The sequence below is a fragment of the Rattus norvegicus genome, chromosome 5, assembly GCF_036323735.1.
Source record: "Rattus norvegicus strain BN/NHsdMcwi chromosome 5, GRCr8, whole genome shotgun sequence".
NCBI classification, from domain to species: domain Eukaryota; kingdom Metazoa; phylum Chordata; class Mammalia; order Rodentia; family Muridae; genus Rattus; species Rattus norvegicus.
In genome coordinates, this window is record NC_086023.1 from 170,101,878 (window position 1) to 170,125,094 (window position 23,217).

At 54.3% G+C, this 23,217-nt stretch overlaps 1 protein-coding gene across 3 annotated transcripts in view; it reads left to right on the plus strand.

The window, feature by feature from the left end:
- The window catches only part of Megf6 (multiple EGF-like-domains 6), a 100,859-nt gene extending 81,179 nt beyond the window's left edge, over positions 1–19,680 (plus strand). For 2 of the 3 annotated variants that reach the window (XM_039110728.1, XM_039110730.1), the window contains 27 exons: positions 228–350; positions 634–807; positions 1,046–1,177; positions 2,282–2,410; positions 3,961–4,089; positions 4,702–4,836; positions 4,928–5,062; positions 7,945–8,070; positions 8,576–8,707; positions 8,799–8,927; positions 9,040–9,171; positions 10,185–10,313; positions 10,384–10,512; positions 10,739–10,867; positions 11,204–11,332; positions 11,527–11,655; positions 12,237–12,365; positions 12,493–12,621; positions 12,716–12,847; positions 12,987–13,115; positions 13,621–13,749; positions 14,722–14,850; positions 15,002–15,130; positions 15,507–15,635; positions 15,728–15,856; positions 16,531–16,659; positions 19,046–19,680. In XM_039110728.1, the coding sequence (XP_038966656.1) occupies positions 228–350; positions 634–807; positions 1,046–1,177; positions 2,282–2,410; positions 3,961–4,089; positions 4,702–4,836; positions 4,928–5,062; positions 7,945–8,070; positions 8,576–8,707; positions 8,799–8,927; positions 9,040–9,171; positions 10,185–10,313; positions 10,384–10,512; positions 10,739–10,867; positions 11,204–11,332; positions 11,527–11,655; positions 12,237–12,365; positions 12,493–12,621; positions 12,716–12,847; positions 12,987–13,115; positions 13,621–13,749; positions 14,722–14,850; positions 15,002–15,130; positions 15,507–15,635; positions 15,728–15,856; positions 16,531–16,659; positions 19,046–19,113 (3,482 nt within the window). In that variant the 3' untranslated portion in view covers positions 19,114–19,680. 3 annotated transcript variants of the gene reach the window in all.
- Positions 19,681–23,217: the final 3,537 nt, after the last annotated feature.

A 23,217-nucleotide genomic window follows, 5' to 3' on the forward strand; every position in this document is an offset into this window, starting at 1 on the left:
CATTCCTTAAATGGCTCTCCTGTGGCAGATGTCCGCTGTCCCTTCACTCTCGAGGGGCAAGACTCCCAAAGCAGTCACTGTGGCTGGGGTGGGGTGGGGTGGTGGTAGTGTTACCAGCTACTTAGAGGGATGAACTCAGGACTTTGTCATTTGGCAGGCAGGACAGGAAGGGTCCTCCAGGTTTCCAGCCATGGGAGCACAACCCCAGCAGCCTTGTTTGTTTGCAGATGTTGACGAGTGCGCCTCTGGTCACGGTGGCTGCGAACACCACTGTTCTAATCTGGCGGGCTCCTTCCAGTGCTTCTGTGAGGCCGGTTACCGGTTGGATGAGGACCGCAGGGGCTGCACTTGTGAGCTTCCCCTTAGGCACCACTACCTTCTGGGTGGCTGTTCCCAGTCACCCGCACTGTCCTGCAGTCTAGCTGGCTTTCCGCCTTGTGGGCCCCATGTGGTCCTGTCTCCTGCTGTAGGGCTGGTCACGTAAGTGATAGATAGGTAGGGCACAGTGTTAGGGGGGTCTCGGGGCATCCCGTTTCTCGATAACAAGGAAAGAGAAGGGCTGAGACCTAAGGCAGTATTGTTGCTGAGTAAGTGGGCAGCAGAGGCTGAGAGGCCTGTGTGTCCTTCCCCCAGCCCTAGAAGAATCTGTGGTGGACCTGGATGGCCGGCTGCCCTTTGTGCGGCCCCTGCCCCACATTGCGGTGCTGAGGGATGAGCTGCCCCGACTCTTCCAGGATGATTATGGGGCTGAGGAGGAGGCGGCGGCAGCGGAGTTGCGTGGAGAACACACGCTCACTGAGAAGTTTGGTGAGACATGAGCCGGCCCTTGGCTTTTCCCCTTGGGGAGGGCAGCTCCTGAGCTAGGCCGCCCTACGATGTTAAGGGGTCCCAGAAGGGCCTACCCCTCACAATGTGTAAGCGATTCCAGGACTCAACCGGCCCCTAGCTCCCAGGGTGGGGATCCTGTATCTTAGAACTTAGAGGCTTGCTCTCTCCTCTTTGACCCAAGGGCCTGAGGTTAGTTCCTCTTCCTGTCTTCCTGCAGTCTGCTTGGATCACTCCTTCGGCCATGACTGCAGCCTAACCTGCGATGACTGCAGGAATGGGGGGACTTGCTTCCCGGGCCAGGACGGCTGTGACTGCCCAGAGGGCTGGACTGGAATCATCTGCAATGAGAGTGAGGCTGCTGGTGGGGTCTAGGCAGAGTCTGTGAACCCCAAGAGCTGTGAGCATCCATTCTGTATGCTTCCCCCTGCCTAGCTCTGGGGAGAAGAATCTGAGTATGTTTGCCCACCCTTCTGTTCATCTGTCTATCCACCCACCCATCTGTCTATCCATCTACCTGCCCATTTACCTACCCATGCACACACCCATCCATCCTCCATCTGTCTCCACGCCCAACCATCCATGTACCCACCCACCCATCTGTTTACCTACCCATCCATCCATCATCTGTCCATCTATTCGTCCATCCATCCATTCATCCACCCACCCATCCATCCCTCTACACATTCATGTACCCATCTATCCATCTATCTACCCACCCTATCATCCATCTGTCTGTCTACCCACCCACCTGTCTACCCACCCACATATACATCTGTCTGTCTATCCATCTTTCTGTCTACCCACCCACCCAACCATATGTCTGCACACCTACTCATCCATCCCATTAATCCTATCCATTCATTATCTTATCAGTCCTTCCTTCCCTTTGATAAGTGTCTGCTGACTGTGCCCCACCCCCACCCCCACCCCTACCCCTTGCACTAGACATGGTGCACTCTGGGAACCAGAGGGGCTGGACTGCGTGATGCACCCAGTCAGTCTCCAGGAATCTAATGACAGGTCAACAAATTGATAAGACTTTTGGAGGCAACTATGGAGGAGAACCGGTGGGCGGGCTTCTCTCCTACAGGTAGTGGGGACTCTGAAACCATCTGATAGGACAACTTAGTAGCTGAAGCACCCTGGAAATGGATCCATCACTGTTCCTTATCCCTTCCAAGGCCTCCTGACCAGGATGGCACCAGGCAGGCCCTTCAGGATGTGAGGATCACCTGAAATAGGCCATCTGATTTAAAGGGTCAGGGGGTGTGAGTGTTAGATGTCATGATGTAGCCATTGATTAGTGATGTCTGCCCTGAGTGTGGTTGGGGATGAGAGGTACAGATAGTATCATTTCCTGTTCCAGGCTGTTTAAAATGGCCGTCTTCAGTACCAGGAGGACCTGAGTTCTTACTGGTTGGTAATCCTGGTGTCTCCCTGTTGTCCCCTGTAGCTTGTCCTCCAGACACCTTTGGGAAGAATTGTAGCTCTCCCTGCACCTGTCAGAATGGTGGGACCTGTGACCCGGTGTTGGGAGCCTGCCGCTGTCCTCCAGGCGTCAGTGGAGCCCACTGTGAGGATGGTGCGTGTAACCCCCCTCTGGGAACTCTAAAGAAAGGGAGGTAATATGGAGTTTGGTGCAGACTCTGATTCTTGCTCCAGGGCTTTAGGCTGTGCCTGAAAGGGGACAAAGAGCCTTAGGGGGCTGTGTGCCCATTTCCTGGGATTTACACATAGAAGGTTGAGGCTCAACTCCATGGGTGAGCCCTTCGGATTGGGAGCATTCAAGCAGATCTGGGTGGTGGCCAGCTGGGATTTGTAGAAGGAATTCTGTCCTTGCTGGTGGCTGCATGGGGTGATGCTTAACTTCCTGTCTAGCTGTAGCTTCCACACTGTTCATGGGAATAAACTTCTCAGGGGCAATGGCTTTATCTCTGGGTGTCCAGAACTTTATTCAACCATTTTAACTGCTCCTGTTAGGTCAGTGCTTCTCAACCTTCCTCATGCTGCAACCGTAGATTTATTTCCAGTGCTCCTTCATAGCTGTAATCTGCTACTGTTTCGAATCACAATATAAATATCCGATATGCAGGTGATCTTAGGTGACCCCTGTGGAAAGGTCGTTTGACCTCCAAAGGGGTCATAATCCACAGGTTGAAAACCCCACCCTGTTTGAGCAAGAGGGTACAGTCTATAGAACCAAGCCCACAGGCCCCAGGGTAGTGTGAGGACAATAGGGCGGCCAGGCAGCCACATGACACCTACCTACCCACCTACCTACCACCTACCATCTCTTGGTAGGACAGGCTCCAGACTGCCTCAGGGACATTAGCAGGTGTAGGACCTGAACTTATGTCACTTCCCAGATACTTTTCTTCTGCAGTCCTGGGGGGAGAGCCACCACATACCTCAGTGAGTGAAATAAATATACCGGTGTAGTGAGTTGAGGGGGGCCTCTGGGGAGAGACAGGCAGATTTTGGAGGTGGAGACTTCTTGGGGACCTTGTGTTGGTTTCTCAGACCCTAGGTGTCCCTTACTTTGGGCTCACATTCTTCTTGTGACCTTATCTGCTCATACCTCTTCACTGCCTTCCTCTCTCTGTCTCGGGGCTTCCTTCCTGCAAGCTAAGGATGTTTTCTGTCATTGTATTTGGAGAGCCCCCTTGGGCAATGGGGTGCTCTTTTCTCAAGAGCCTGGAGATCAGGATGTGGCAGTGTTTAAGGATTCAATTATCTATGTCCCTTTTGGTAGGGACATGGGGCAGGGCAGAGCCAGAGGGTCAAGGGCAGCCTTAGCCCTGAGGCCTCCCGGGCTTGGGTGTGGTCCTGACCAGGTGAGGTTTTGCAATGTTCCCTGAGGGTGGGGGGGGTTGGGCTCAGCCTTCTGTGTGGGACAGAGGTCAGGATACTTAGAGCTTTGCGTGCTGGTGAGTGTGCACAGTGCTGCTGGCTCTGCGGGACTGGCCAGCCCAACCAACAGGCCTCCTCAGGAGGTTGAGCTTGTGCCCACTGGGCATGGCTGCTCCCATCTCCTGTCCCGGGTATTAGGCCTTGAAAGCGTCCCTTCATCTGAGGACCATGTCTGGGTGGGCCAACTTCTGTCTTCAATTCTCACTAAACTGTCCCCCACAGGCTGCCCCAAGGGCTTCTACGGCAAACATTGCCGTAAGAAATGCCACTGTGCTAACCGGGGCCGGTGCCACCGCCTCTATGGGGCCTGCCTCTGTGACCCAGGGCTCTATGGTCGTTTCTGCCACCTTGGTGAGTTCCTCTACATCTGTCTCTGTGAACGGGGAGCACCGTGGCAGCCTCTGTGGATGGGTTGGCTTGGGGTTATAGATCAGCTATATAGAGTCCTATATCACTCCCGTGCTGGCCTCCAGGTATATCAGATGCACTGACCCTAGGCTGGCGTGACTCCTAGCTTTCATCTGGCAGTGCAGGCAAACAGGACAAGACTTCCTAGGGAGCTTCTGGGACACTCTTGGCTTGTGCAACAAAACCAACTCCCCAGCCCCTGGCAGAGTTCACATCTCTGGGTACACTGACTCTCAGGGAAGGAAGGAAACGGTGGATTAGCGCAGAAAGAGGGGGCGATGGTAGTGTTGGATATCTGTGAAAGAGTTTCTTGAGAGGAGAAATCAGGTTTGTCTTAGCTGGAAAGTCGTACGACCTAGGGATAGCATGTCAGCTGTGCAGACCCTAGGGATAGCCCTAGGTCTCCGGGCCACGAACAGATATATATGGCAGGATTCCTAGAAGGTTCTGGAAAGGGACTTGGCTACAGCAGCATACCCTTCTCACCCTTGCTGGCTCCAGCTGGCTGGGGTGGGTGCTGTAGCAGGCAGGCTCCTTACGGCTCTGTGTCCTCAGCCTGTCCTCCCTGGGCCTTCGGGCCAGGCTGTTCTGAGGACTGCCTTTGCGAGCAGTCACACACAAGGTCTTGCAACCCGAAGGACGGTAGCTGCTCCTGCAAGGCCGGCTTCCAGGGTGAGCGCTGCCAGGCAGGTGAGTCTCTAGGTGGGTGGGTGGGGGTGTCCCAAGGCCATTGAGAACCTCATGGCCATCTCACAATTCTGTCTTGCCTCTCGCTCTGCAGAGTGTGAGTCAGGCTTCTTTGGACCAGGCTGCAGACACCGTTGCACCTGCCAGCCAGGTGTGGCCTGTGACCCTGTGAGTGGCGAGTGTCGGACTCAGTGTCCTCCTGGCTACCAGGGGGAAGACTGTGGCCAAGGTGCGTGACTGTCCCCTGGGGGTTCCGGTGATTGGGGTTCCTTGTACCAGGAAGCTTTGAAAGTGCATGGCTAAAAGCTGCCGGTCCAGTGCCTGGGTGTAAATGGCCCCTTTACCTACTGTTAGCTCAGTGGTAGTGTTGTTCCCAGACTGTCGTAGAGGTGCTAAAGGAAGGAGCTGGTCTGCCTGCCTGGTTCAGGGCCAGCACTTCTGTGGAAGGACTGTTCACGACTGGCCTCACTGAAGTTCCTGGGAAAGCTCTGTGCTGGAGTCTGGGGCAAGATGGATGAGAAGGGAGCCAGAGGACGGGAGGTGTGAGGAGGAGCAGAGTGGTTGCTGGGGCAGGGATGCTTCAGAGAGTCCTACTCTGCCTGTGCACTTGCAGTCCTGGGTGTATGAGTGGGCGCAGAGCCCCGACAATGACGATTAGCAGGTAGAAGAATGGGCCTCAAGACCAGAGGGTACATTTGTGACATGGGTCCTTAGGTGTCACTGGGAGGCACGAGGCAGGGCTGGGGAGCAGGTGGCTTGGTAAATCACATCCTGATTGGTTGGCAGCCCAGCACATATGGGCTGAGAGCTTGCTCTAGAGGACCAGGAGGGAGAATAAGGTGCTGTGGTCTATACTGGCAGGGGACATGTGACGGGGTACTGAGGGCTAGGATCCTTGAAGTGAGGCTAAGGCTGTGTAACGTGTGGGATGCTAGGCTAGACACTCAGACGTTTGGCTTAAAGCTTCTTTTCCAGGGGGAGATACAGCCATGTAGTCACAGGTCCCTGGGGGGGAGGGGGCAAAGGGCCCTGGTGTGTGTATTTGGGTCAGTATAGCCACTGCCAACAGGCTGGGAGGGGTGAGCGTCTCTTGGCATTGGCTGTCTATACCCATTGGTCAGATGGAAAGGGGGCTTCAGGGCCAGAGTGTGACCAGTTTAGGGTGGGCAAGGTTGGAGAGGAATGCAGGAGCCACCAGCCACCCCCTCCTTTTCCTTCCCTGTCGGGGAAAAAGGCAGAGAAGTCCCCAGCATCACCAGCCAGGGTCATAGGTCAGCTTGGCAGAATCCCATCTGTGAGATGAGACCTGGTGAGGGCTCTCAGGTCTCTATGACACAAGAGAGAGAATACACAGGGCTTCTAACTCTGTCTAGAATCTCCAGACCTGACCTCCTCTCAGGACTCTATGGTCTCAGGCTTTGTTCACCTGCTCTGAGTGTCCTTATTTGTACAAGCATCTGGGGAGTGGACAGGACTGAGGCTCCTAAGAGAGCCACCCAGAACACGCACACACGCGCATACACACACACACACGTACACGCACATGCACATGCACATATACATGTACATACACTCACATACCCACACCCCACACATACATATACATATACACACATACATACATGCACACATAGACACATGCACATATACACTCACCCACACATACACATGCACACACATGTACACACACTCACACAACACACACACATACAAATATATGCACACGCATATACACATGCACACACACATGCACACACACACAGTCACACATTCATGTGCCTTTGTACATACACACACTTTTCTTCCCCTCAAGCCTATGTCTTCCTTTTCCAGATTCCCTGCCACATCTCAGGCCTGGTGTGCAGGGGAGTCTCCTTCCCACCAGTCCTCGGGTCGGCCCCTGTACTGAAACCAAAAGGAACCCCCTTTTCTTTCTTTACTTATTAAAGCCTCCAGTGCCCTGAGGTCATACCACAGGAAGTGACATACAGACTTTTACAGAAATGGCTCCTCTTGTTATTAGGTCTGGAAAGTATTGCTGCCCTGGGTACCAGGCCATGCTCAGTTAGTGGGGAGAGCTCCCGAGGCTCTGAGGGACCACCTCACCATCAGCGTTGAGCTCTTTCCCTGGTCTGTGCTGTGTGTTTGCCCCTTGTGCATGCATGTGCAAATGTGTGTGTGTGCATGTGTGTGGTGTGTGTGCATGTGCATGTGTGTATGTCTGTGGTGTATGCACACATGTGTGTGCACATGTATGTGTGCATGAGCGCGTGTGTGCATGTGTGTATATGTGTTTGCATGCATGTGTGTTATACTCAGGCACCTAAAGCATGCACACATGTTGTGCCCGATCCCTGGTGATGGCTGCTTGCCTGCTGGACCTTTGCATCAGGCCTGCCGTTTCATTCCAGGGAAGGGTAGAGTGGGCAGAGACTAAGCAGGCAGGATGCCTTCCATGCATCCTAAGTTCCTACTCCATTTTCATGCTCTCTTCTCCTCCAGCCCTGAGAGCATGGCTCTTACAGGGAGCACAGAGGTGCTTTACCAAGTGAGGCTTTTTGGTGCCCAGAGCCATAGCAGGTACCAGGGAGTGGCCATATACATTCTTGGGTTCATTCCTGTCCAGGACACCCTGATTCCTGCCCTGCTGTATTCCTTGTTGTGACTTGAGTTGCAGAGTGTGAGGGTCCAGACATCTGGGGTCCTTCCTTAATCCGTGTATGGACCAGTTACCACTTCCTAACCTAATCCTGCCAGCAGTGACTACAGCTCTGGGGCCATGGAGCTGGGTGTGAAGGGAGGGGACTGGACTGGCACATTTTGGTTGACTTGGCTAGAGGTGGTCCCCTGGGAGGACTACCCAGGGGCAAGAGTGATCCCTTGCTCCTGGGAGCTCTCCAGGGTCCTAGATGACCTTAGCTTCTGGTAGACAAGACAGGCTGCCTGGCCCTCTGCTGCCCTGCCTATGGTCCAGACTGATCTCTCCCAAACTCCAACCCCACCATGTTTCTATCCTCATAACCTGTTCGGGTCTTCCTGGAGCTGTAGAGAAAGTTCCTAGCCTTGGCAATTGCATGCAGAGTGCCTGAAGCCACCTGTTCCCCGATACAGAGTGCCCGGTGGGAACATTTGGTGTGAACTGCTCAGGTTCCTGTTCCTGCGTTGGAGCGCCTTGTCACCGAGTCACAGGGGAGTGTCTGTGCCCACCAGGGAAGACTGGGGAGGACTGTGGAGCTGGTGAGTGGCAGCTACATGCCCAGGCAGCCCCAGCCCTGGACTGCATTTGAAAATACCATCCCGGACCATATTTAGGGACCTCTGGTCCAAGATCTGGGTGGTCACACCATTTAGGACTTTAGCCCTGACCCTGAAGTGTTAGGTTCCTTCATAGTTTCTTCGGGGATTCATCCTGGGACAAGCTGGGATACGGGAGGTGTCTGCAGCTGCTCTGCAGAGCTGTGGCTTTGCACTGTACCCTCCTGGACCATCCGCTCCCTGCATGGAGCATTTGTATCTGTACCAGGCTCTTTTTGCTGTTGAGCTATTCCTGGGGTTGGGTGTACTTATGTATGGGTGGGTGCCCCACAGCCCTGGGGCTTTGAAGGCTGCCTCTTTCCTGGGCAGTCTTTTGCGGCAACAGTGGTCTGTTTCCGGTTGTGGCAAGAGGGAGCTTCAGCGGTATGTTCAGTGTGCCGGCTAGGGCGCTATGAAAAGAATAACTAACCCTGGGTGTGGGCTCTAGATTGTCCCGAGGGCCGTTGGGGGCTCGGCTGTCAAGAGATCTGCCCCGCATGTGAGCACGGAGCCAGCTGCAACCCTGAGACTGGAACCTGCCTGTGTCTCCCTGGCTTTGTTGGTAGCCGCTGCCAGGACAGTAAGTATAACTCGCGTCTGGCCTCGGCCTCAGCCTGCGGCCCTGGGCGGGCACACCAGGCTGCTAAGCTCACCCTCTTTACCACCAACAGCTTGCTCAGCAGGCTGGTACGGGACTGGCTGCCAGATAAGGTGTGCTTGTGCCAACGATGGGCATTGTGACCCAACCACCGGACGCTGTAGCTGTGCCCCCGGGTGGACTGGCCTCAGCTGCCAGAGAGGTATGTAGGTCCTTTGTCCACTGATCCCGACCTCCTTGACCCTATTCCCCGATGCCCTGTGTTCTGACGTGGCTGTGCAGATTGCACAGGGTGATGCTGGTCTCTGTTGCAGCCTGTGACAGTGGACACTGGGGGCCCGACTGCATCCACCCTTGCAACTGCAGTGCGGGCCATGGGAATTGTGACGCCGTCAGTGGCCTCTGCCTGTGTGAGGCCGGCTATGAAGGTCCACGGTGTGAGCAGTGTGAGTACTGGCCTGGCACTTGTACCTCCTCTCTCAGTGTGTGCATAGGCATGAACATGCATGTAAACACACACACACACACACACACACACACACACACACACACACACACACACACACACGCACGCACAAGCTTAGTGCATGTACTGTTTCCCACCAGTCAGTGGGACTTAAGGCTCACCTGAAGTAGCAGATGGGAAGCCAGGGAGGTCCTGCGAATTCATTTTTGAAAGTGTTAGTCTTTTCTCTATCCCGGCTAACTCCCTAATAAATGAGACAGAGCCTATAAGATTTATTTGATAAGCTTTATGGCACAGGAACTGGCCAGTCATTGATCTGGTCTAATCCTCTAAACTAATCTGGCTACTTCCAGCCAAAATCCCAGAGATACTTTTCATTTTAGTATTGATTTGACTCTTTCTGCACCGTGTGTTTTTCCATGACGTCTTCTTAACCCCCACATCATGGAGAATCACCCCCCCCACTTCCCTCTCTCCCTCCCTCTCAATGCTGGAATCTATTCTCTCTTCTGCCCAGCCCTGATCAGCTTTTATTGTTCAAATAAACAGGAGCAGTGTTTACACAAACTTGAAACAGGAGAGACTTAGAGTAAGCACTACAATACCACATCCGGATTGCACTAAGATATAGGGGTGGAGAAACCAGCATTTGAACGATACAAGGATAATCTGTACACAGTGCACAAAACATTCTGCCTACACTGTCCCAGCCAGGGAGGAGGAGCAGGGGGTCCCTAGGCCCCTGTATGCTTCCAAGACTTGCATGTGGGCTGTGAGTGGGTCAGGGTAACTGGCCTTAGAGACAGCCCTAGGTGAGATCGTACTGGAATCCCAAAGACAAGGGCTGGGACTCTTAACCTCCCATCTCAGGAAAGGGTAGGGAGAGTGTGTGGTAAGGCCAGGCATCCCCAGTGTTGGGAGGGCCTTCTTCGTCAGGGGCTCTGGCCAGATTTGCTGTCCCAATCTGACACGAGACTGGCCTTTGTGTCTCAGCGTGTCGCCAGGGATACTATGGGCCCAGCTGTGAGCAGAAGTGCAGATGTGAGCATGGGGCTGCCTGTGACCATGTCAGTGGGGCCTGTACCTGCCCAGCCGGCTGGAGGGGAAGCTTCTGTGAACATGGTAAGCTGAGTGCAGGCTGGGCAAGGATCTCTGGCTCTGAGCCTCTTGTGATTGCCACCTCTGTCTGTAGCCTGTCCTGCTGGCTTCTTTGGGTTAGACTGTGACAGTGCCTGCAACTGCTCTGCCGGGGCACCCTGTGATGCTGTCACCGGCTCATGCATCTGCCCAGCTGGCCGCTGGGGCCCACGCTGTGCCCAGAGTATGTAAGGGGGCTCATCCTGGGTACTGTGGGGAGCATGGGTCCTTCACTGGAGGGAACACCCCTGGGGGCCCCTTCCTGGCATCTGACTGAAAACATCACTTTGTCCATGAGGTCCCAAGTGTCCACCGCTCTTATGGTTGCTCTGCTGAGAGGTGGCCCTGAAACACTGGCAGATCTACTCAGTCCCCTGGCTCTGTTCCTGACGGCTCCTCTCCTATTGCAGGTTGCCCACCCCTCACCTTCGGGCTTAACTGCAGCCAGATTTGTACCTGTTTCAATGGGGCCTCCTGTGACTCTGTCACAGGGCAATGCCACTGTGCCCCTGGCTGGATGGGACCCACCTGCCTGCAGGGTAAGTCTTGCGTGGGAGTTCAGGGTCCAGTCCTGGGTAATGGCCTCTCAGTAGGTCCATGAGGGACGTGTGTGCATAGTATGGGTGGGTAGGTAGAGCGCGTTCATCGGTCAGCATGGCTTTTAGAAAGGAGCTTGACCGTGACCTTTAATGTCATGCCCCTAAGGCTAAGTTGGTGGGTCTAGGACAAGCCTGGGCTCTGGCATCATAGAGCCGGCCTGGTAAGGCTCCAACTGGAAAGTCAGGTTGGGCTCTGGGGATGTGTGGAAACTTACGGGACTGCAAAGGTCTCTGCTGGCCGGATGCTGAGGCTTGCTTCTGCTTTCTGGGCCTCAGCCTGCCCTCCTGGCCTGTATGGCAAGAACTGTCAGCATTCCTGTCTTTGCCGCAACGGAGGGAGATGTGACCCCATCTTGGGCCAGTGCACGTGCCCAGAGGGTTGGACCGGCTTGGCCTGTGAGAACGGTGAGCTATCTAGCCTGGGTGGTAGACATCCTTCAGGACAGAAGGACATCCTGTCAAAGGGGCAGCATCCTAGGGGGGTGGCTGTAGTGTTTTCCCTTCCACCCAAGGTGCAGGATGGTGGAGCTGGTATCTCCTGGGCAAAGCCCTAGCCCAGAAAGTTAGACAGACCCTCACCGCTACCCCTGCTTTTGCAGAGTGCCTTCCTGGACACTATGCAGCCGGTTGTCAGCTCAACTGCAGTTGCCTTCACGGGGGCATATGTGACCGGCTTACCGGCCACTGCCTCTGCCCAGCTGGCTGGACTGGGGACAAGTGTCAGAGCTGTGAGTGGGGTCCGGGAAGCTGGGAGGTTCTGCCATGGGTGACCCAGTTTTACTGAAGATATGGACCGGGGCTGGTTCTCACCAAGTAGCCCACAGTTAAATGGGTTCAGGGCCTTCCTGCTGGACCTAAGAGGCTATTCTGATTGGCTGGTTGGCTTCTACTTTGGAGAGAGGCTTCAGCGAGAAAGCCGTGGTCTCTGGATTTGAAGCCTGTACCGCCCAAGGCTCTATGATCACAAGAGGCTGCCCAGGCTGTGGCTTTTGTGCCCATGGTCCTTGTTCTCCCTCCAGGCCTCAAACCCCCTCAGCGTCTGGACAAGTGGACACTGGATTGTATACTACCCATCTGTCCTCTCTGAGTCTTCCCCTCTCCGTTCCCCCTTCTGCATAGCTACTGCGGTTTTCAGACCCAGCCTAGAGAACCCTTGGCTCAGAACCAAGCCTGGGGCTGCTGATGCCGGGAAGCCAAGTCAGGAGGGCCTCAGGGCAATCCAGTGCCTCTTCCCTGCCTCTCCTTCGCCCTCCAGAGAGGCAGAGGCCCTGGATTTGTAATCTCAAGCCTTCTGTCTCTCATGCTACAGCCTGCGTCAGTGGCACGTTTGGGGTTCACTGTGAGGAACACTGTGCTTGCCGGAAAGGTGCCTCCTGCCACCATGTCACAGGGGCCTGCTTCTGTCCTCCAGGATGGAGGGGCCCACACTGTGAGCAGGGTAAGCAGAGATAACCGTTCATGGACCGTTGGGAGGGCGCTGGGAGGAAGTTGGTGCTGCATAAGCACCTCAGGGCTCCCCTCTGTTCAGTTCCCAGAAAACTCACCCCATTCTACGCTTCCCACAGCCTGTCCACGCGGATGGTTTGGAGAGGCCTGTGCTCAGCGTTGCCTCTGCCCACCCAATGCCTCCTGCCACCATGTCACTGGGGAGTGCCGCTGTCCACCCGGCTTTACTGGGCTTAGCTGTGAGCAGGGTAGGTGCTCCCCTAACTTCTGTTTTGTGGTGAGGGACAACTGGGGGATCCCTGAGGGTTAAGCCAGACCTGACCCTATCTGATCTATACTTAGCTTGTCAGCCTGGCACCTTTGGAAAGGACTGTGAGCACCTGTGCCAGTGTCCTGGTGAGACCTGGGCCTGCGACCCTGCTTCAGGGGTCTGCACGTGTGCCGCTGGTTACCATGGCACCGGCTGTCTGCAAAGTGAGTCCGGGGATCTGGGGTTCTGTCTGACACTGATATGCAAGGGGAAGGGGGCAGCTCCCAAGGTTGGCCTGCTCAGGGGTGCTGCATGTTCGAGTCCGCATCCAGCTTGTGTAGCAGACCCTCTCTCTCCCTGCAGGATGCCCATCTGGGCGCTATGGGCCGGGCTGTGAACACATTTGTAAGTGTCTCAATGGTGGGACCTGCGACCCAGCCACGGGAGCCTGCTACTGTCCTGCTGGGTTCCTTGGGGCCGACTGCAGCCTTGGTGAGGACCCGGGTTGCAGGGCTGGGTAGTGTATTGCTGAATTCTAGGGAAGGGAGTGGGGCCAGCCTATAGAAGCACAGCCCCCTGCCCATCTGCTTCCCTAATTCTCGAGTCCCCCATTGCTGATCTAAGCTAGAGTGGCACTGAGGGCTCTGGGAAGGCATAGGTGTGACCACAGAGGGCCCCGGCTTCTGGCTAGCTCTGTCCCAGATACCTGAGCACAATCCCGTGTCTAAGCATCCTGTCCAGGAAAGGGACTTTCCCCTGGGTCACATGGGACCTTTCCAATTTGGAATCGAGGAAGAGCTGGAGTGTTGTGGCAGTGTGTCTCTGTAGAGGTGGCCTGGGGCCCAGCTCCCAGCAGAACCTATTCATGGAGGAAGATGGGTGATGCCGGGAGTTGGTGGTTTGACCCCTGTCTCTATTGTCCTGTCACTGGGGCCAGTACAGCCTAGGACGGGTGTGGTCAAAGCAGAAGCAACGACTCATCTGCCCCTCTCCACAGCCTGTCCACAGGGTCGCTTTGGCCCCAGCTGTGCCCACGTGTGTGCATGCAGGCAAGGGGCGGCATGCGACCCGGTGTCGGGGGCTTGCATCTGTTCTCCCGGGAAGACGGGGGTCCGCTGTGAGCATGGTGAGTGTCTGCTGGGGGGCTGAGCGTGTGCATAGCTCACAGATGTGTCATCGAGCTATGGAGCAGGCTGCTGAAGTGAGCTCACCACGGGAGGGGGTGTGCCCATTCCTCAGGGACACATTTATACTCGCAGCCACTGTGAATTCCCTGGAAACCTTGGGGCTGGGGATCAGTCCCTTACCACGTGGACAGTCTGCCCTGCTGGCAAACTGGCCATCCCATGCCAACTGGGTCCCCACCCACTCAGCACTCTTGAGAGCTGGTTTATTTCGTGGCCTATTCTCATTTCTGTGGCCAGTGGAACCCCTCCCGAGTCTGATAGCGATGTCTTCTGGGAAGGACATTTTCTGGTCCTTTTCTCCAGCCCCAGGGACCCCAGTAGAGGTGGGGTAGTGGCACATGGGTAGACCAGGGGACAGTGATCATGACCCATGCTCCTGTCAGTGTGCCCGGTCCCAAGGGCACACTAGAGGCTCCTCCTGTAGTCCTCACAAAGGCTGTTCTAGGAACCCTTGTTCTCAGCCTAGGACTGGTGTAGTCAAAAACTAGAAGTCCAAGGCCAGGCTGAAGCCAGGATGTCCCCAGGTCCCACCTCACTCTTTGAAAAGACAGCAGCGTGTAAAGTAGTCAGCAAGCCACCTCTGAGTAAACACGGCTGGCCATGCCTGGTCCTGGGTACACGTCTCCCGGGCACACATTCTCAGCCCCGAGGAAGTGTGATGGAAGCCTTCCTGACTCCTTGCTGGCTGTGCGGGTGCTTACTTACAGTCCCCTGAAGACAGGGTTATCTTAGAGGGACCCTCAGATCAGACCTCATGCTGGCTGCCCAGGATTCTGAATGAAGGATGGATTCTGTGATGGAAGGAAAAACCAGCTCCAGGCAGCTCAGGAAGCATTTGTCGAATGAACATCAGTCTGTGTACATGTACAACCCTGACCAGAGTCCTCAGTTCGCCTGCCATCTGCCCCTAGGCTGTCCCCAGGACCGGTTTGGCAAGGGCTGTGAACTCAAGTGTGCCTGCAGGAATGGGGGCCTGTGTCATGCTACCAACGGCAGCTGTTCCTGCCCCCTGGGCTGGATGGGGCCTCACTGTGAGCACGGTGAGTGTAAGGGGCAGCTGGACTGAATATTGAACAGGGAGAGCCTTGCTCTGGACCCTGAGGAGGAGGCAGAGTTTGGGGGTCTGTGGGTCTGTGTAGAGGCAGCAGGTCGGGGAATACCTAAGAATCCTTTTGTCCCATCCCTGCACAGCCTGCCCTGCTGGGCGCTATGGTGCTGCCTGCCTCCTGGAGTGTTTCTGTCAGAACAATGGCAGCTGTGAGCCTACCACGGGCGCTTGCCTCTGTGGCCCTGGCTTCTACGGTCAAGCTTGTGAACACTGTGAGTGGGGTTGTCCCCTTCCCTTGTGTGTACTATCTAGGCTGGTCCTGGCTCATGAGAACAGTGGCCATCTTCTCAGGCCTTGTTCATGGGGGAGAGATAGTGATGGGATGACCAGGTTCTGAGGCTGGAGGTGCCTGCTTAGGGTCACACAGGACAGGAAGAGATGGGCTCCCATGCCAGCTCCTTCTGATGCCTCTACCTTGTGAGCCCTGGTTGGCATGCTGGAGCTACAGTGGGGAGGGAGGGAGGGAGGGAGGCTAGGACACACAGGAAAGGGCCTCTCTCAGCTCTTGGAATTTGGTCCTTTGCCCACTGCGGGAAAATGAGGGGTTTCTGCTGCCTTTGACTTGGCCTAACCAGGATCCTTCTCCAGCTTGCCCCTCCGGCTTCCATGGACCTGGTTGCCAGAGAGTTTGTGAGTGTCAACAGGGAGCCCCCTGTGACCCTGTCAGTGGCCAGTGCCTCTGCCCTGCTGGCTTCCATGGCCAGTTCTGTGAGAAGGGTGAGTGTTCCCGGCCCCCACCAGACCCCTATACCCTTTCCTGTCTTGGTTAATTTGGGGGACGGGAACACTGATCCCACTGCCTCTACTAGGGTGTGAGTCAGGCTCTTTTGGAGATGGCTGCCTGCAGCAGTGTAACTGCCACACGGGTGTGCCCTGTGATCCCATCAGCGGCCTCTGCCTTTGCCCGCCTGGGCGGACAGGAGCCGCATGTGACCTGGGTGAGTGTGGGGGTCCTTCCTAGGACGGGACGTGGGGGTTGGTGTACCCCAATAGCAAATATCAATCCTGTGGGTTGACTGCATGTATGCCAGGCCTCGGACTAGGCACTGTGCCCTCCTGTAATCTCTGCTTCATCCTGCAACCTCTGAGGGCCGTGGCAGTGACCAGAACAGGATACAGAACAAGCATAGACATCCACCAGGGCTGCCAAGGCTAGGGTCCTGCTCTGCGGTAGCTTAGAGTCTTGGGACTCTGTCTGGCTATTACAAGAATGGCCCCAGTGAGGTAGAAATATGTTCCTGACCTAACAGTCGCTGCCATTACCCTTTCAGACCAGACTGCCTGAGGATGGGGGCTGTCGCACTGGGGTCGCAAAACTGACCTAGTGACTTTTTGATTCATCCAGCCCTGGGGACAGCAGCTGTGGCTACTGCTTTACCAACTCAGGCCCCAGGCAGGGATACGTGTGGACTAGTGCTCCTCCATTTAGGAGCTCAAGGTTGTAGAGCACAGATACTTTTAATAGGAACTGTCATCCTCTTCAGGGGAAACTGAGGCCCACGGTCTCCTCTGCTCCTTCCCCATAGGACATCATCCCACCTGAGCTTTCTACGCAGGTCCAGGCAGACGTGATGGTGCTTACGTTTCTCTCTCCTACCTCCTGCCTATACAGATTGCAGAAGGGGCCGCTTTGGGCCGGGCTGCGCCCTGCGCTGTGATTGCGGGGGTGGGGCCGACTGCGACCCCATCAGTGGGCAGTGCCACTGTGTGGACAGCTACATGGGACCCACTTGCCGGGAAGGTGAGTCAGGTCCCCATGGGAGGAGTCGAAGACTCCCATCTCTGGCCAGGCATCCACCCTCTTGTCCCAATACCAAGTGGTGGAGTCAGATCAGTGAGAAACTTGGCCATCCCTTCCTGGCACCCAGAGTCCACACAGCTCCCGTGGTGATGAGTAGGCCTCAAGCCACTTCTCATGGGCAGGAACGGGTTGCACTGCCAGCCTAGAGCATCAATGCTTTCTCCAGAGTGATACTGCAGATGACACAGATCCATATGCAGGCCTGACTGGGTGATTCATTCAGTATGGGGGTGATGAATGCATGCATGCCCACGTATCTGTGAGCAAAGATGTATGTTAGCCAGTATATGCATGTACATCCCTGTGGTGTGAGCTATTTCATGTGCACATGTGCCAGCACATCAGAGCAGTGACACAAGCATGTGGGGCAACTATGCATGCACTATGAGTGTGTGTGTGTGTGTGTGTGTGTGTGCGCGCGCGCACGCGCGCTCTGGATATGTGTCCTGCTGGTGTGTGCACTCAAGGTGTGTGTGCACTCCAGGTGTAAGTGCACTTTAGGTATGTATGTGTGCACTCCGGGTGTGTGCATTCTCCAGGTGTGTGTGTACGCCAGGTATGTGTGCACTCCAGATATTTGTACATTCCAGGTGTGTCCACTCCAGGTGTGCATACTCCAGGTGTGTGCACTCCAGGTGTGTGCACACTCAGGTGTATGTGTTTACTCCGGGTGTGTGCGTGTACTCCAGATATGTGTGTACTCCAGGTGTGTGCATGCTCCAGGTGTGTGCCTACTCCAGGTGTGTGTGCACTCCAGATGTGTATACACATATCCTCTTGGTACATGCATGATCCTTCCCAAAACCTCAGCAAACTGGGCCAGGGGAGCCAACAAGAGATACCATAAGGGCTTAGGCTATCCACAGGGGTGCAGTACCCCAACCTCCATACCTTACAGTCCCTCAGAGCAGATATGCATATTCCTGGTGTGTGCTCACGGTACATGTTCTATGGGTTGTGCATGGGCTTCAGTTATGCATTTTCTGGGTATGTTTCCCATGTATACATTCTTCAGGCATATGCGTGCTTTAGGTATGTGTATGCTCCATGTGTACATGACTTCAGGTCTATGTGTGTGCCAACATTTTTTTGTGCATCATGAACATATGCATGTTCCAGTGATGTCTATGCACCAGGTATGTGTACTGGGTTGAATTCAAATGCATGTGTTACCTGTGGATGCCTGTGCCAGGCACGTATGCTCCAGTCCATGTGTGTACTTATGACTTATTATGTACTTGTGCCTGTGTGTATCCACATGCAGAGCTGAGACAGTATTTCCTCGACCCTCATTGTCCCCAAGGCTCTGCAGCACTGTACCTCCCACCTGCAAGGCAGAGCTGGGAATACCACACCCCTGCGGATAGCCCAAGCCCTTATTGGCTCTCTTGTTGGCTCTCCATGGTCTGCTGAAGGTGTTGAGAAGGATCTCTGCAGAGGGAGGAGGGAGGCTAGCTATGGTTCTCTACAGTGTGGGTCATGGTAGAGGTGAGGACCCAGACTCAGGAGTCCTCAGCTTGGCGACCCCCAGTGTAGACTGCATACTGTGTATAAGTGAATTACTTTTAGGCTCTCCAAGGTGGTCACGGCCTCAAACTGTTAACAGCCACTATGCAAGGGAGCTGTTTGGGGTTAGGGTGTAGTTTGCTGACTGGTGCCTGGGTACATAATGCTACCCACAGTGACCCCCGGTGGTCAAATGTGGTACTACACCCTAGGGTATCCCACGTGCATTGAGCATAGACATTTAGCACGTCTCTGAAAATAGGACTGTGGGGAGGGTACTGTGGCCATTGGGATTCCTGGGCCAGCCATTTTCCCTGGGGTGGCATTAGATTAACCTTTGATGAAGCCTTTCCCACCAGCCTCAGAGCCCTGCTCCCACCCCTCTTGGAAGTTGGCAGGATCGGAGCTGCTCAGACCTCAACCCCCACTCCCACTGCTTATAGTAGGATGGAGAAGGTTGTGCTGGTTCCTGTGAGTGTAGGTGACTGAGGCCTTACTGCCCCATTACTGGGGGCAGCTATCTGTCACGCAGATCCCTGGGAGCCCATTCCCAGCCCAGAGTTTAGACAATAGGTGCTTGCCCAGGGGCTGCTCTTTGGTTAAGACCGGAGGAGGAGACCCATACGAGGGTGAACATTTCTGCTTCCCTATACCTTCCGAACCTGAACCTTGGAGATGGGGCTGGACCATGGGGCGTGGGGGTATAGGCTACTGCCTTAACCAGGCTTCGTTGATGAGTGAAGAAGACAATGTCAGCCTGGAGGGTGGCTGTTCCCACCCCACCTGGTTGCTGACCCTTTTTTTCTTCACATGTCCTCAGTGCCCACACAGATATCCTCTAGCAGACCAGCACCCCAGCACCCCAGCAGCAGGGCCATGAAGCACTAAATCAGAGGAACACCCACAGATGTCCACTACTGTGTTCCAGCCCAAGGGACCCAGGCCTCTGCTGGAGACTGAGAAGACGCAGGTGGGACATCTGAGTCCATGCCTCTCCTGGAAAGCCATGGATCTCTGTGGACGCAGCCACACATCAGGGCTCTGTGGTCATGGGGAAGAAGGCCTCCTTTGAACATAAGGAATCCAGGGAAGTGGACTGGGCCTCAGGCCGCTGTTTACATGGGGACCCTGCAGGCTGCGCTGTGGAATCCTGGCTCTCTTCAGGGATCTGGGGTGGGGATAAGCAAGGCCCCACCTGCCTGCTAGGTCCTTCTGGTGCTAAGCCATGGACTGCTGCGGCCAGCCAACTGTTTACCTGGAAATGTAGTCCAGTCTGTATTTATGTAAGGTATTTATGGGCAATTCCACATGCCGTTATGACCCTGGTCAGCTGGAAGCTGCCTGATCTCAGAACTCAGGCAGAAGGCTTTGGGGTGGGGTGGGGGGCTTTGCCAGCAAGTGGGATTAAGGGTTTTGTAAAACCCAGTGAGTTAAAGGCACAGTGGTGTCCTCATGGCCTGCGTTTCTGTGCTTTCTGTAGACTCTGTGGGTCTTTCCAAGAGCAGCTGGCATGAGGGCTCTTGGATGGGAACCTCCTGTATCCCCTCTCTAATGGCGGGAGTGCCACTCTGGTTACATTGGGGTTCTTCCTGGCTTCTGGCTCTGAGGCATGAGGCAGTGACTGGTCAAGGTGAATTGTCCCAGAGAACACACTGGTGCCTGAGAGACCTCTGAGACCTAGAAGGTGGCTTGTCCAGAGACTAAGGGAGAATGTTCTACTGGGAGCAGGGCAGGCCTGGTGTGGAAGGAAATTCATGCTTAACCTGAACAGCCTGCCCTCACCTTAATAGGGTGATGGGCAGACAGCATCATAGGAGCTGGGGCTCCCTGTGGATTGAGGCTGATACCTCAAACTGTAGCTCAGAGCACAGAACCCTGCAGGAGGGTTGGCTGAAGGGCCCTGAGAACAGCAGAAATCAGAGGAGAGCTGGATTTAGACCTGAGCCTCTGCTCCACCCAAAGAAGCCCCTTGTTTTGGATTTGGGTGGTGGCTGCCTCCTCCCTCTCCCGCTGCATCCAAGGTAGCTGAAACCTCCAGGGACACTTCAAGGGTTTCAGTGGGATGGTCAGTAGTGGGAGCAGGTCAGTTGGTCACTGTACAGATACTTGAGTAAAGGCAGAGGGACGGCAGAGCAGAGAATGGAATGGGGAAGAGTTTTGTGTGAATGTGAAGCAGGCAGTATGGGAGCAGAGGAGGAATTCTAAAGTTTCCCAAAGGGATTATGAACCAAGACTGGCCAGAAATTCTACAAGGGAAAGGCTGACAGCCAGGAAATGGAGATGTTGTCACCGGTATTGAAAAACCAAACGGTTTTTATGCCCAGCTAAACTATCACCATACCCACAGTTTCACCCATTGTCTAATTTGGAAATATTCCTAGGAAGAGGCCAGGAGGGAGCCATGGGAAAGCTCACAGCACATTTCCTACATGGCCATCATGAGGAGAACTGAAATTGTCCTTCTAAACCACAGGTCAAACTCAGACTGGCTCACCACAGGGTAGGCGCAAGGGAAGTTGGAGACAGGGTATCACTGGTGCTGTGAGTGACAGGCTGGGAGGCAGCAGTTGTAGCCAGCAGAAGTAACAGATGGAATGGCCCACTTTAGCCCTCCTGAGGACCAGGGTCCACCAGGAACAGGAAGGGAGAGAGAAACAGGGAAAGAAAAAGCAGACTTTGCTTAGAGTCATATGATCTTGGCTGGCAAGGTGGTTCAGGGGGGTAAGGCCCTTGCCACCAAGCCTAAAAACATGAGTTTGTTTCCCCCGTGGTGACTTCCATCGGTTGTCTTCCGACCTCCTCATATATACTCCCCAACAAATCATGTAATTACATTTTTTAAAAAAGAAAGTCACAGGATCTATCCTGTAAGACTCAGCTGGGTAGAAATACAACCATAGCAAGAAGATCTGGGAAGGGTGTGTGTGTGTGTGTGTGTGTGTGTGTGTGTGTGTGTGTGTGTGTGCGCGCGCGCGCGCGCACACACACACACTCGCGCAAGGCTCCCTGTGGAGGCCAGAGGCATCAGATCCCATGAAACTGGAATTACAGGGTATGAGCTGCCTGATATGGGCGCTGAGAATTGACTGCAGGTCCTCTGGAAGTGTAGTATTGCTCTAACCACTGGGAAATCTCTTCAGCCCATGAGGAAGGAGTTTTACTGTTGTCAAGGTGCAAATCACTGTAGCTACACACACACACACACACACACACACACATGCACACATGGATGCACATGCACAGGCACACACTCATGTACACATGCATGAACACAATGCACACATGAGAACACATGCACGCATATATACACATGCATGAACATGCACACACAAATATACATGTACACATGTATGAACACACATGGACACACACACATGGACACACACACTTGCATGCACAGGCATATATACACATTCATGCATACACATACACACATAGGCATGCATGAACACACACATGGGCGCACACACATACACACACATGTGTATAAAGGGGAGGGATCCAACTCAGGCCCTTCACACACTAGGCAGATGCTCTTATCACTAGCGACGGGTAAGAAAGCCGATATTTGAAGATTAACAAGCCCATCGAACCATGGTTGGTTGATTGCCTAATTGATTGATGATTGGTTGAGAGAGGCCTTGCTGTTAGCCCTGGCTAATCCAGTTTGCTATGTAAACCTTGGACTCAGGTCCTGTCTCTGCTTCCCAAGTGCTGGGATTACTTACAGACATGCGCCACGTGCCTGACCGGACTGATGTGTTTTTAAATGTGAAGTGGGAAGAATTAGGGAGAAGCAGCTACAGACAGTGCAGAGACTTAACAAAGAATGTGGCGGGCAGCTGTGTGCTAGTACCTTTGCAGCAGGAATGTGGGCACAAATTGGGAAAAGAAAAAAAATGCTAGGGTCGGTGTAAGTAGAGGTTAAAGGAACTTGAGGGCTGATGAGATGGCTCAGTGGGTAGTGTGGGTAACGGTGCTTGGTGACTTGAGTTTGGGCCCAGGACCCACATGGGGGAAATATAGGACACGGAAGAGCTGGCTCCGCCATTAAGAGCACACGCTGCTCTTGTAGACGCTCAGAGGTCCTGGGTTCAGTAATTGCCGAGGCAATTACATGGGGGACCACAACCCTCCACAACCCCAGTCCCAGAGGCTCTGACACCCTCTTCTGGCTTCAGCAGGGTACCAGGCATTTAGGCAAAGCGCCCCACCTCTTCACATAACATATATTCTTAAAAAGTAAAAAAAAAAAAAAAGAGAGATAGTGGGTCACTGTGGCGTGATTGAAGGAATAATTGCTAAACTGAACGGAGTTGACTTCAGCCTTTATTCAGAGGCCCAGCATAGGTACAGCATTGGGGACAGGTAGGGCATTGGGGACAGGTGAGGCATTAGGGTCAGGTGGCAGCTGTCATTGGACAAGCAGAGGTTAGAAGTCCAGGAACGAGAGCTCCTACACACTAACTGGCTAAGGGCGTGGGAGTCCTGACTATAGCTTCACTTTCTTGGGGTCAAAGCCAGAGTCTTTTCTTTTTTTTTTCTTTCTTTTTCTTTTTCTTTTTTTTTTTTTTTTTTTTCTTTTTTTTTTGGAGCTGGGGACCGAACCCAGGGCCTTGCGCTTGCAAGCGCTCTACCACTGAGCTAAATTCCCAACCCCTCAAAGCCAGAGTCTTAAGTGAGGCAGGAATGCCGGGCTCCTGGGGTCTAGGCCCGCATGTTAGTGCCTCTCGTAGCCACCAGGAGGCCTGAAAGAGAAACACACCCTTGCCCTGTGTACGCTGGTGATAGGAGTTAGGGAGCAGGGCAGAGTCAGGAATGTTCTGGAAGGACTTGAAGGACTGATGTGCAGGGGGGAACAGCAGTCCTGAGGCTGAAGATGAAGTTGTACGCACACCTTTATGGCCGGACCATTTCCCACACTCCCTGGAGGAAAGGCTAGAGGCCTGGCCTGTCTCTGGAAATAGTCTACAGCATTCAAACCATCTCTGT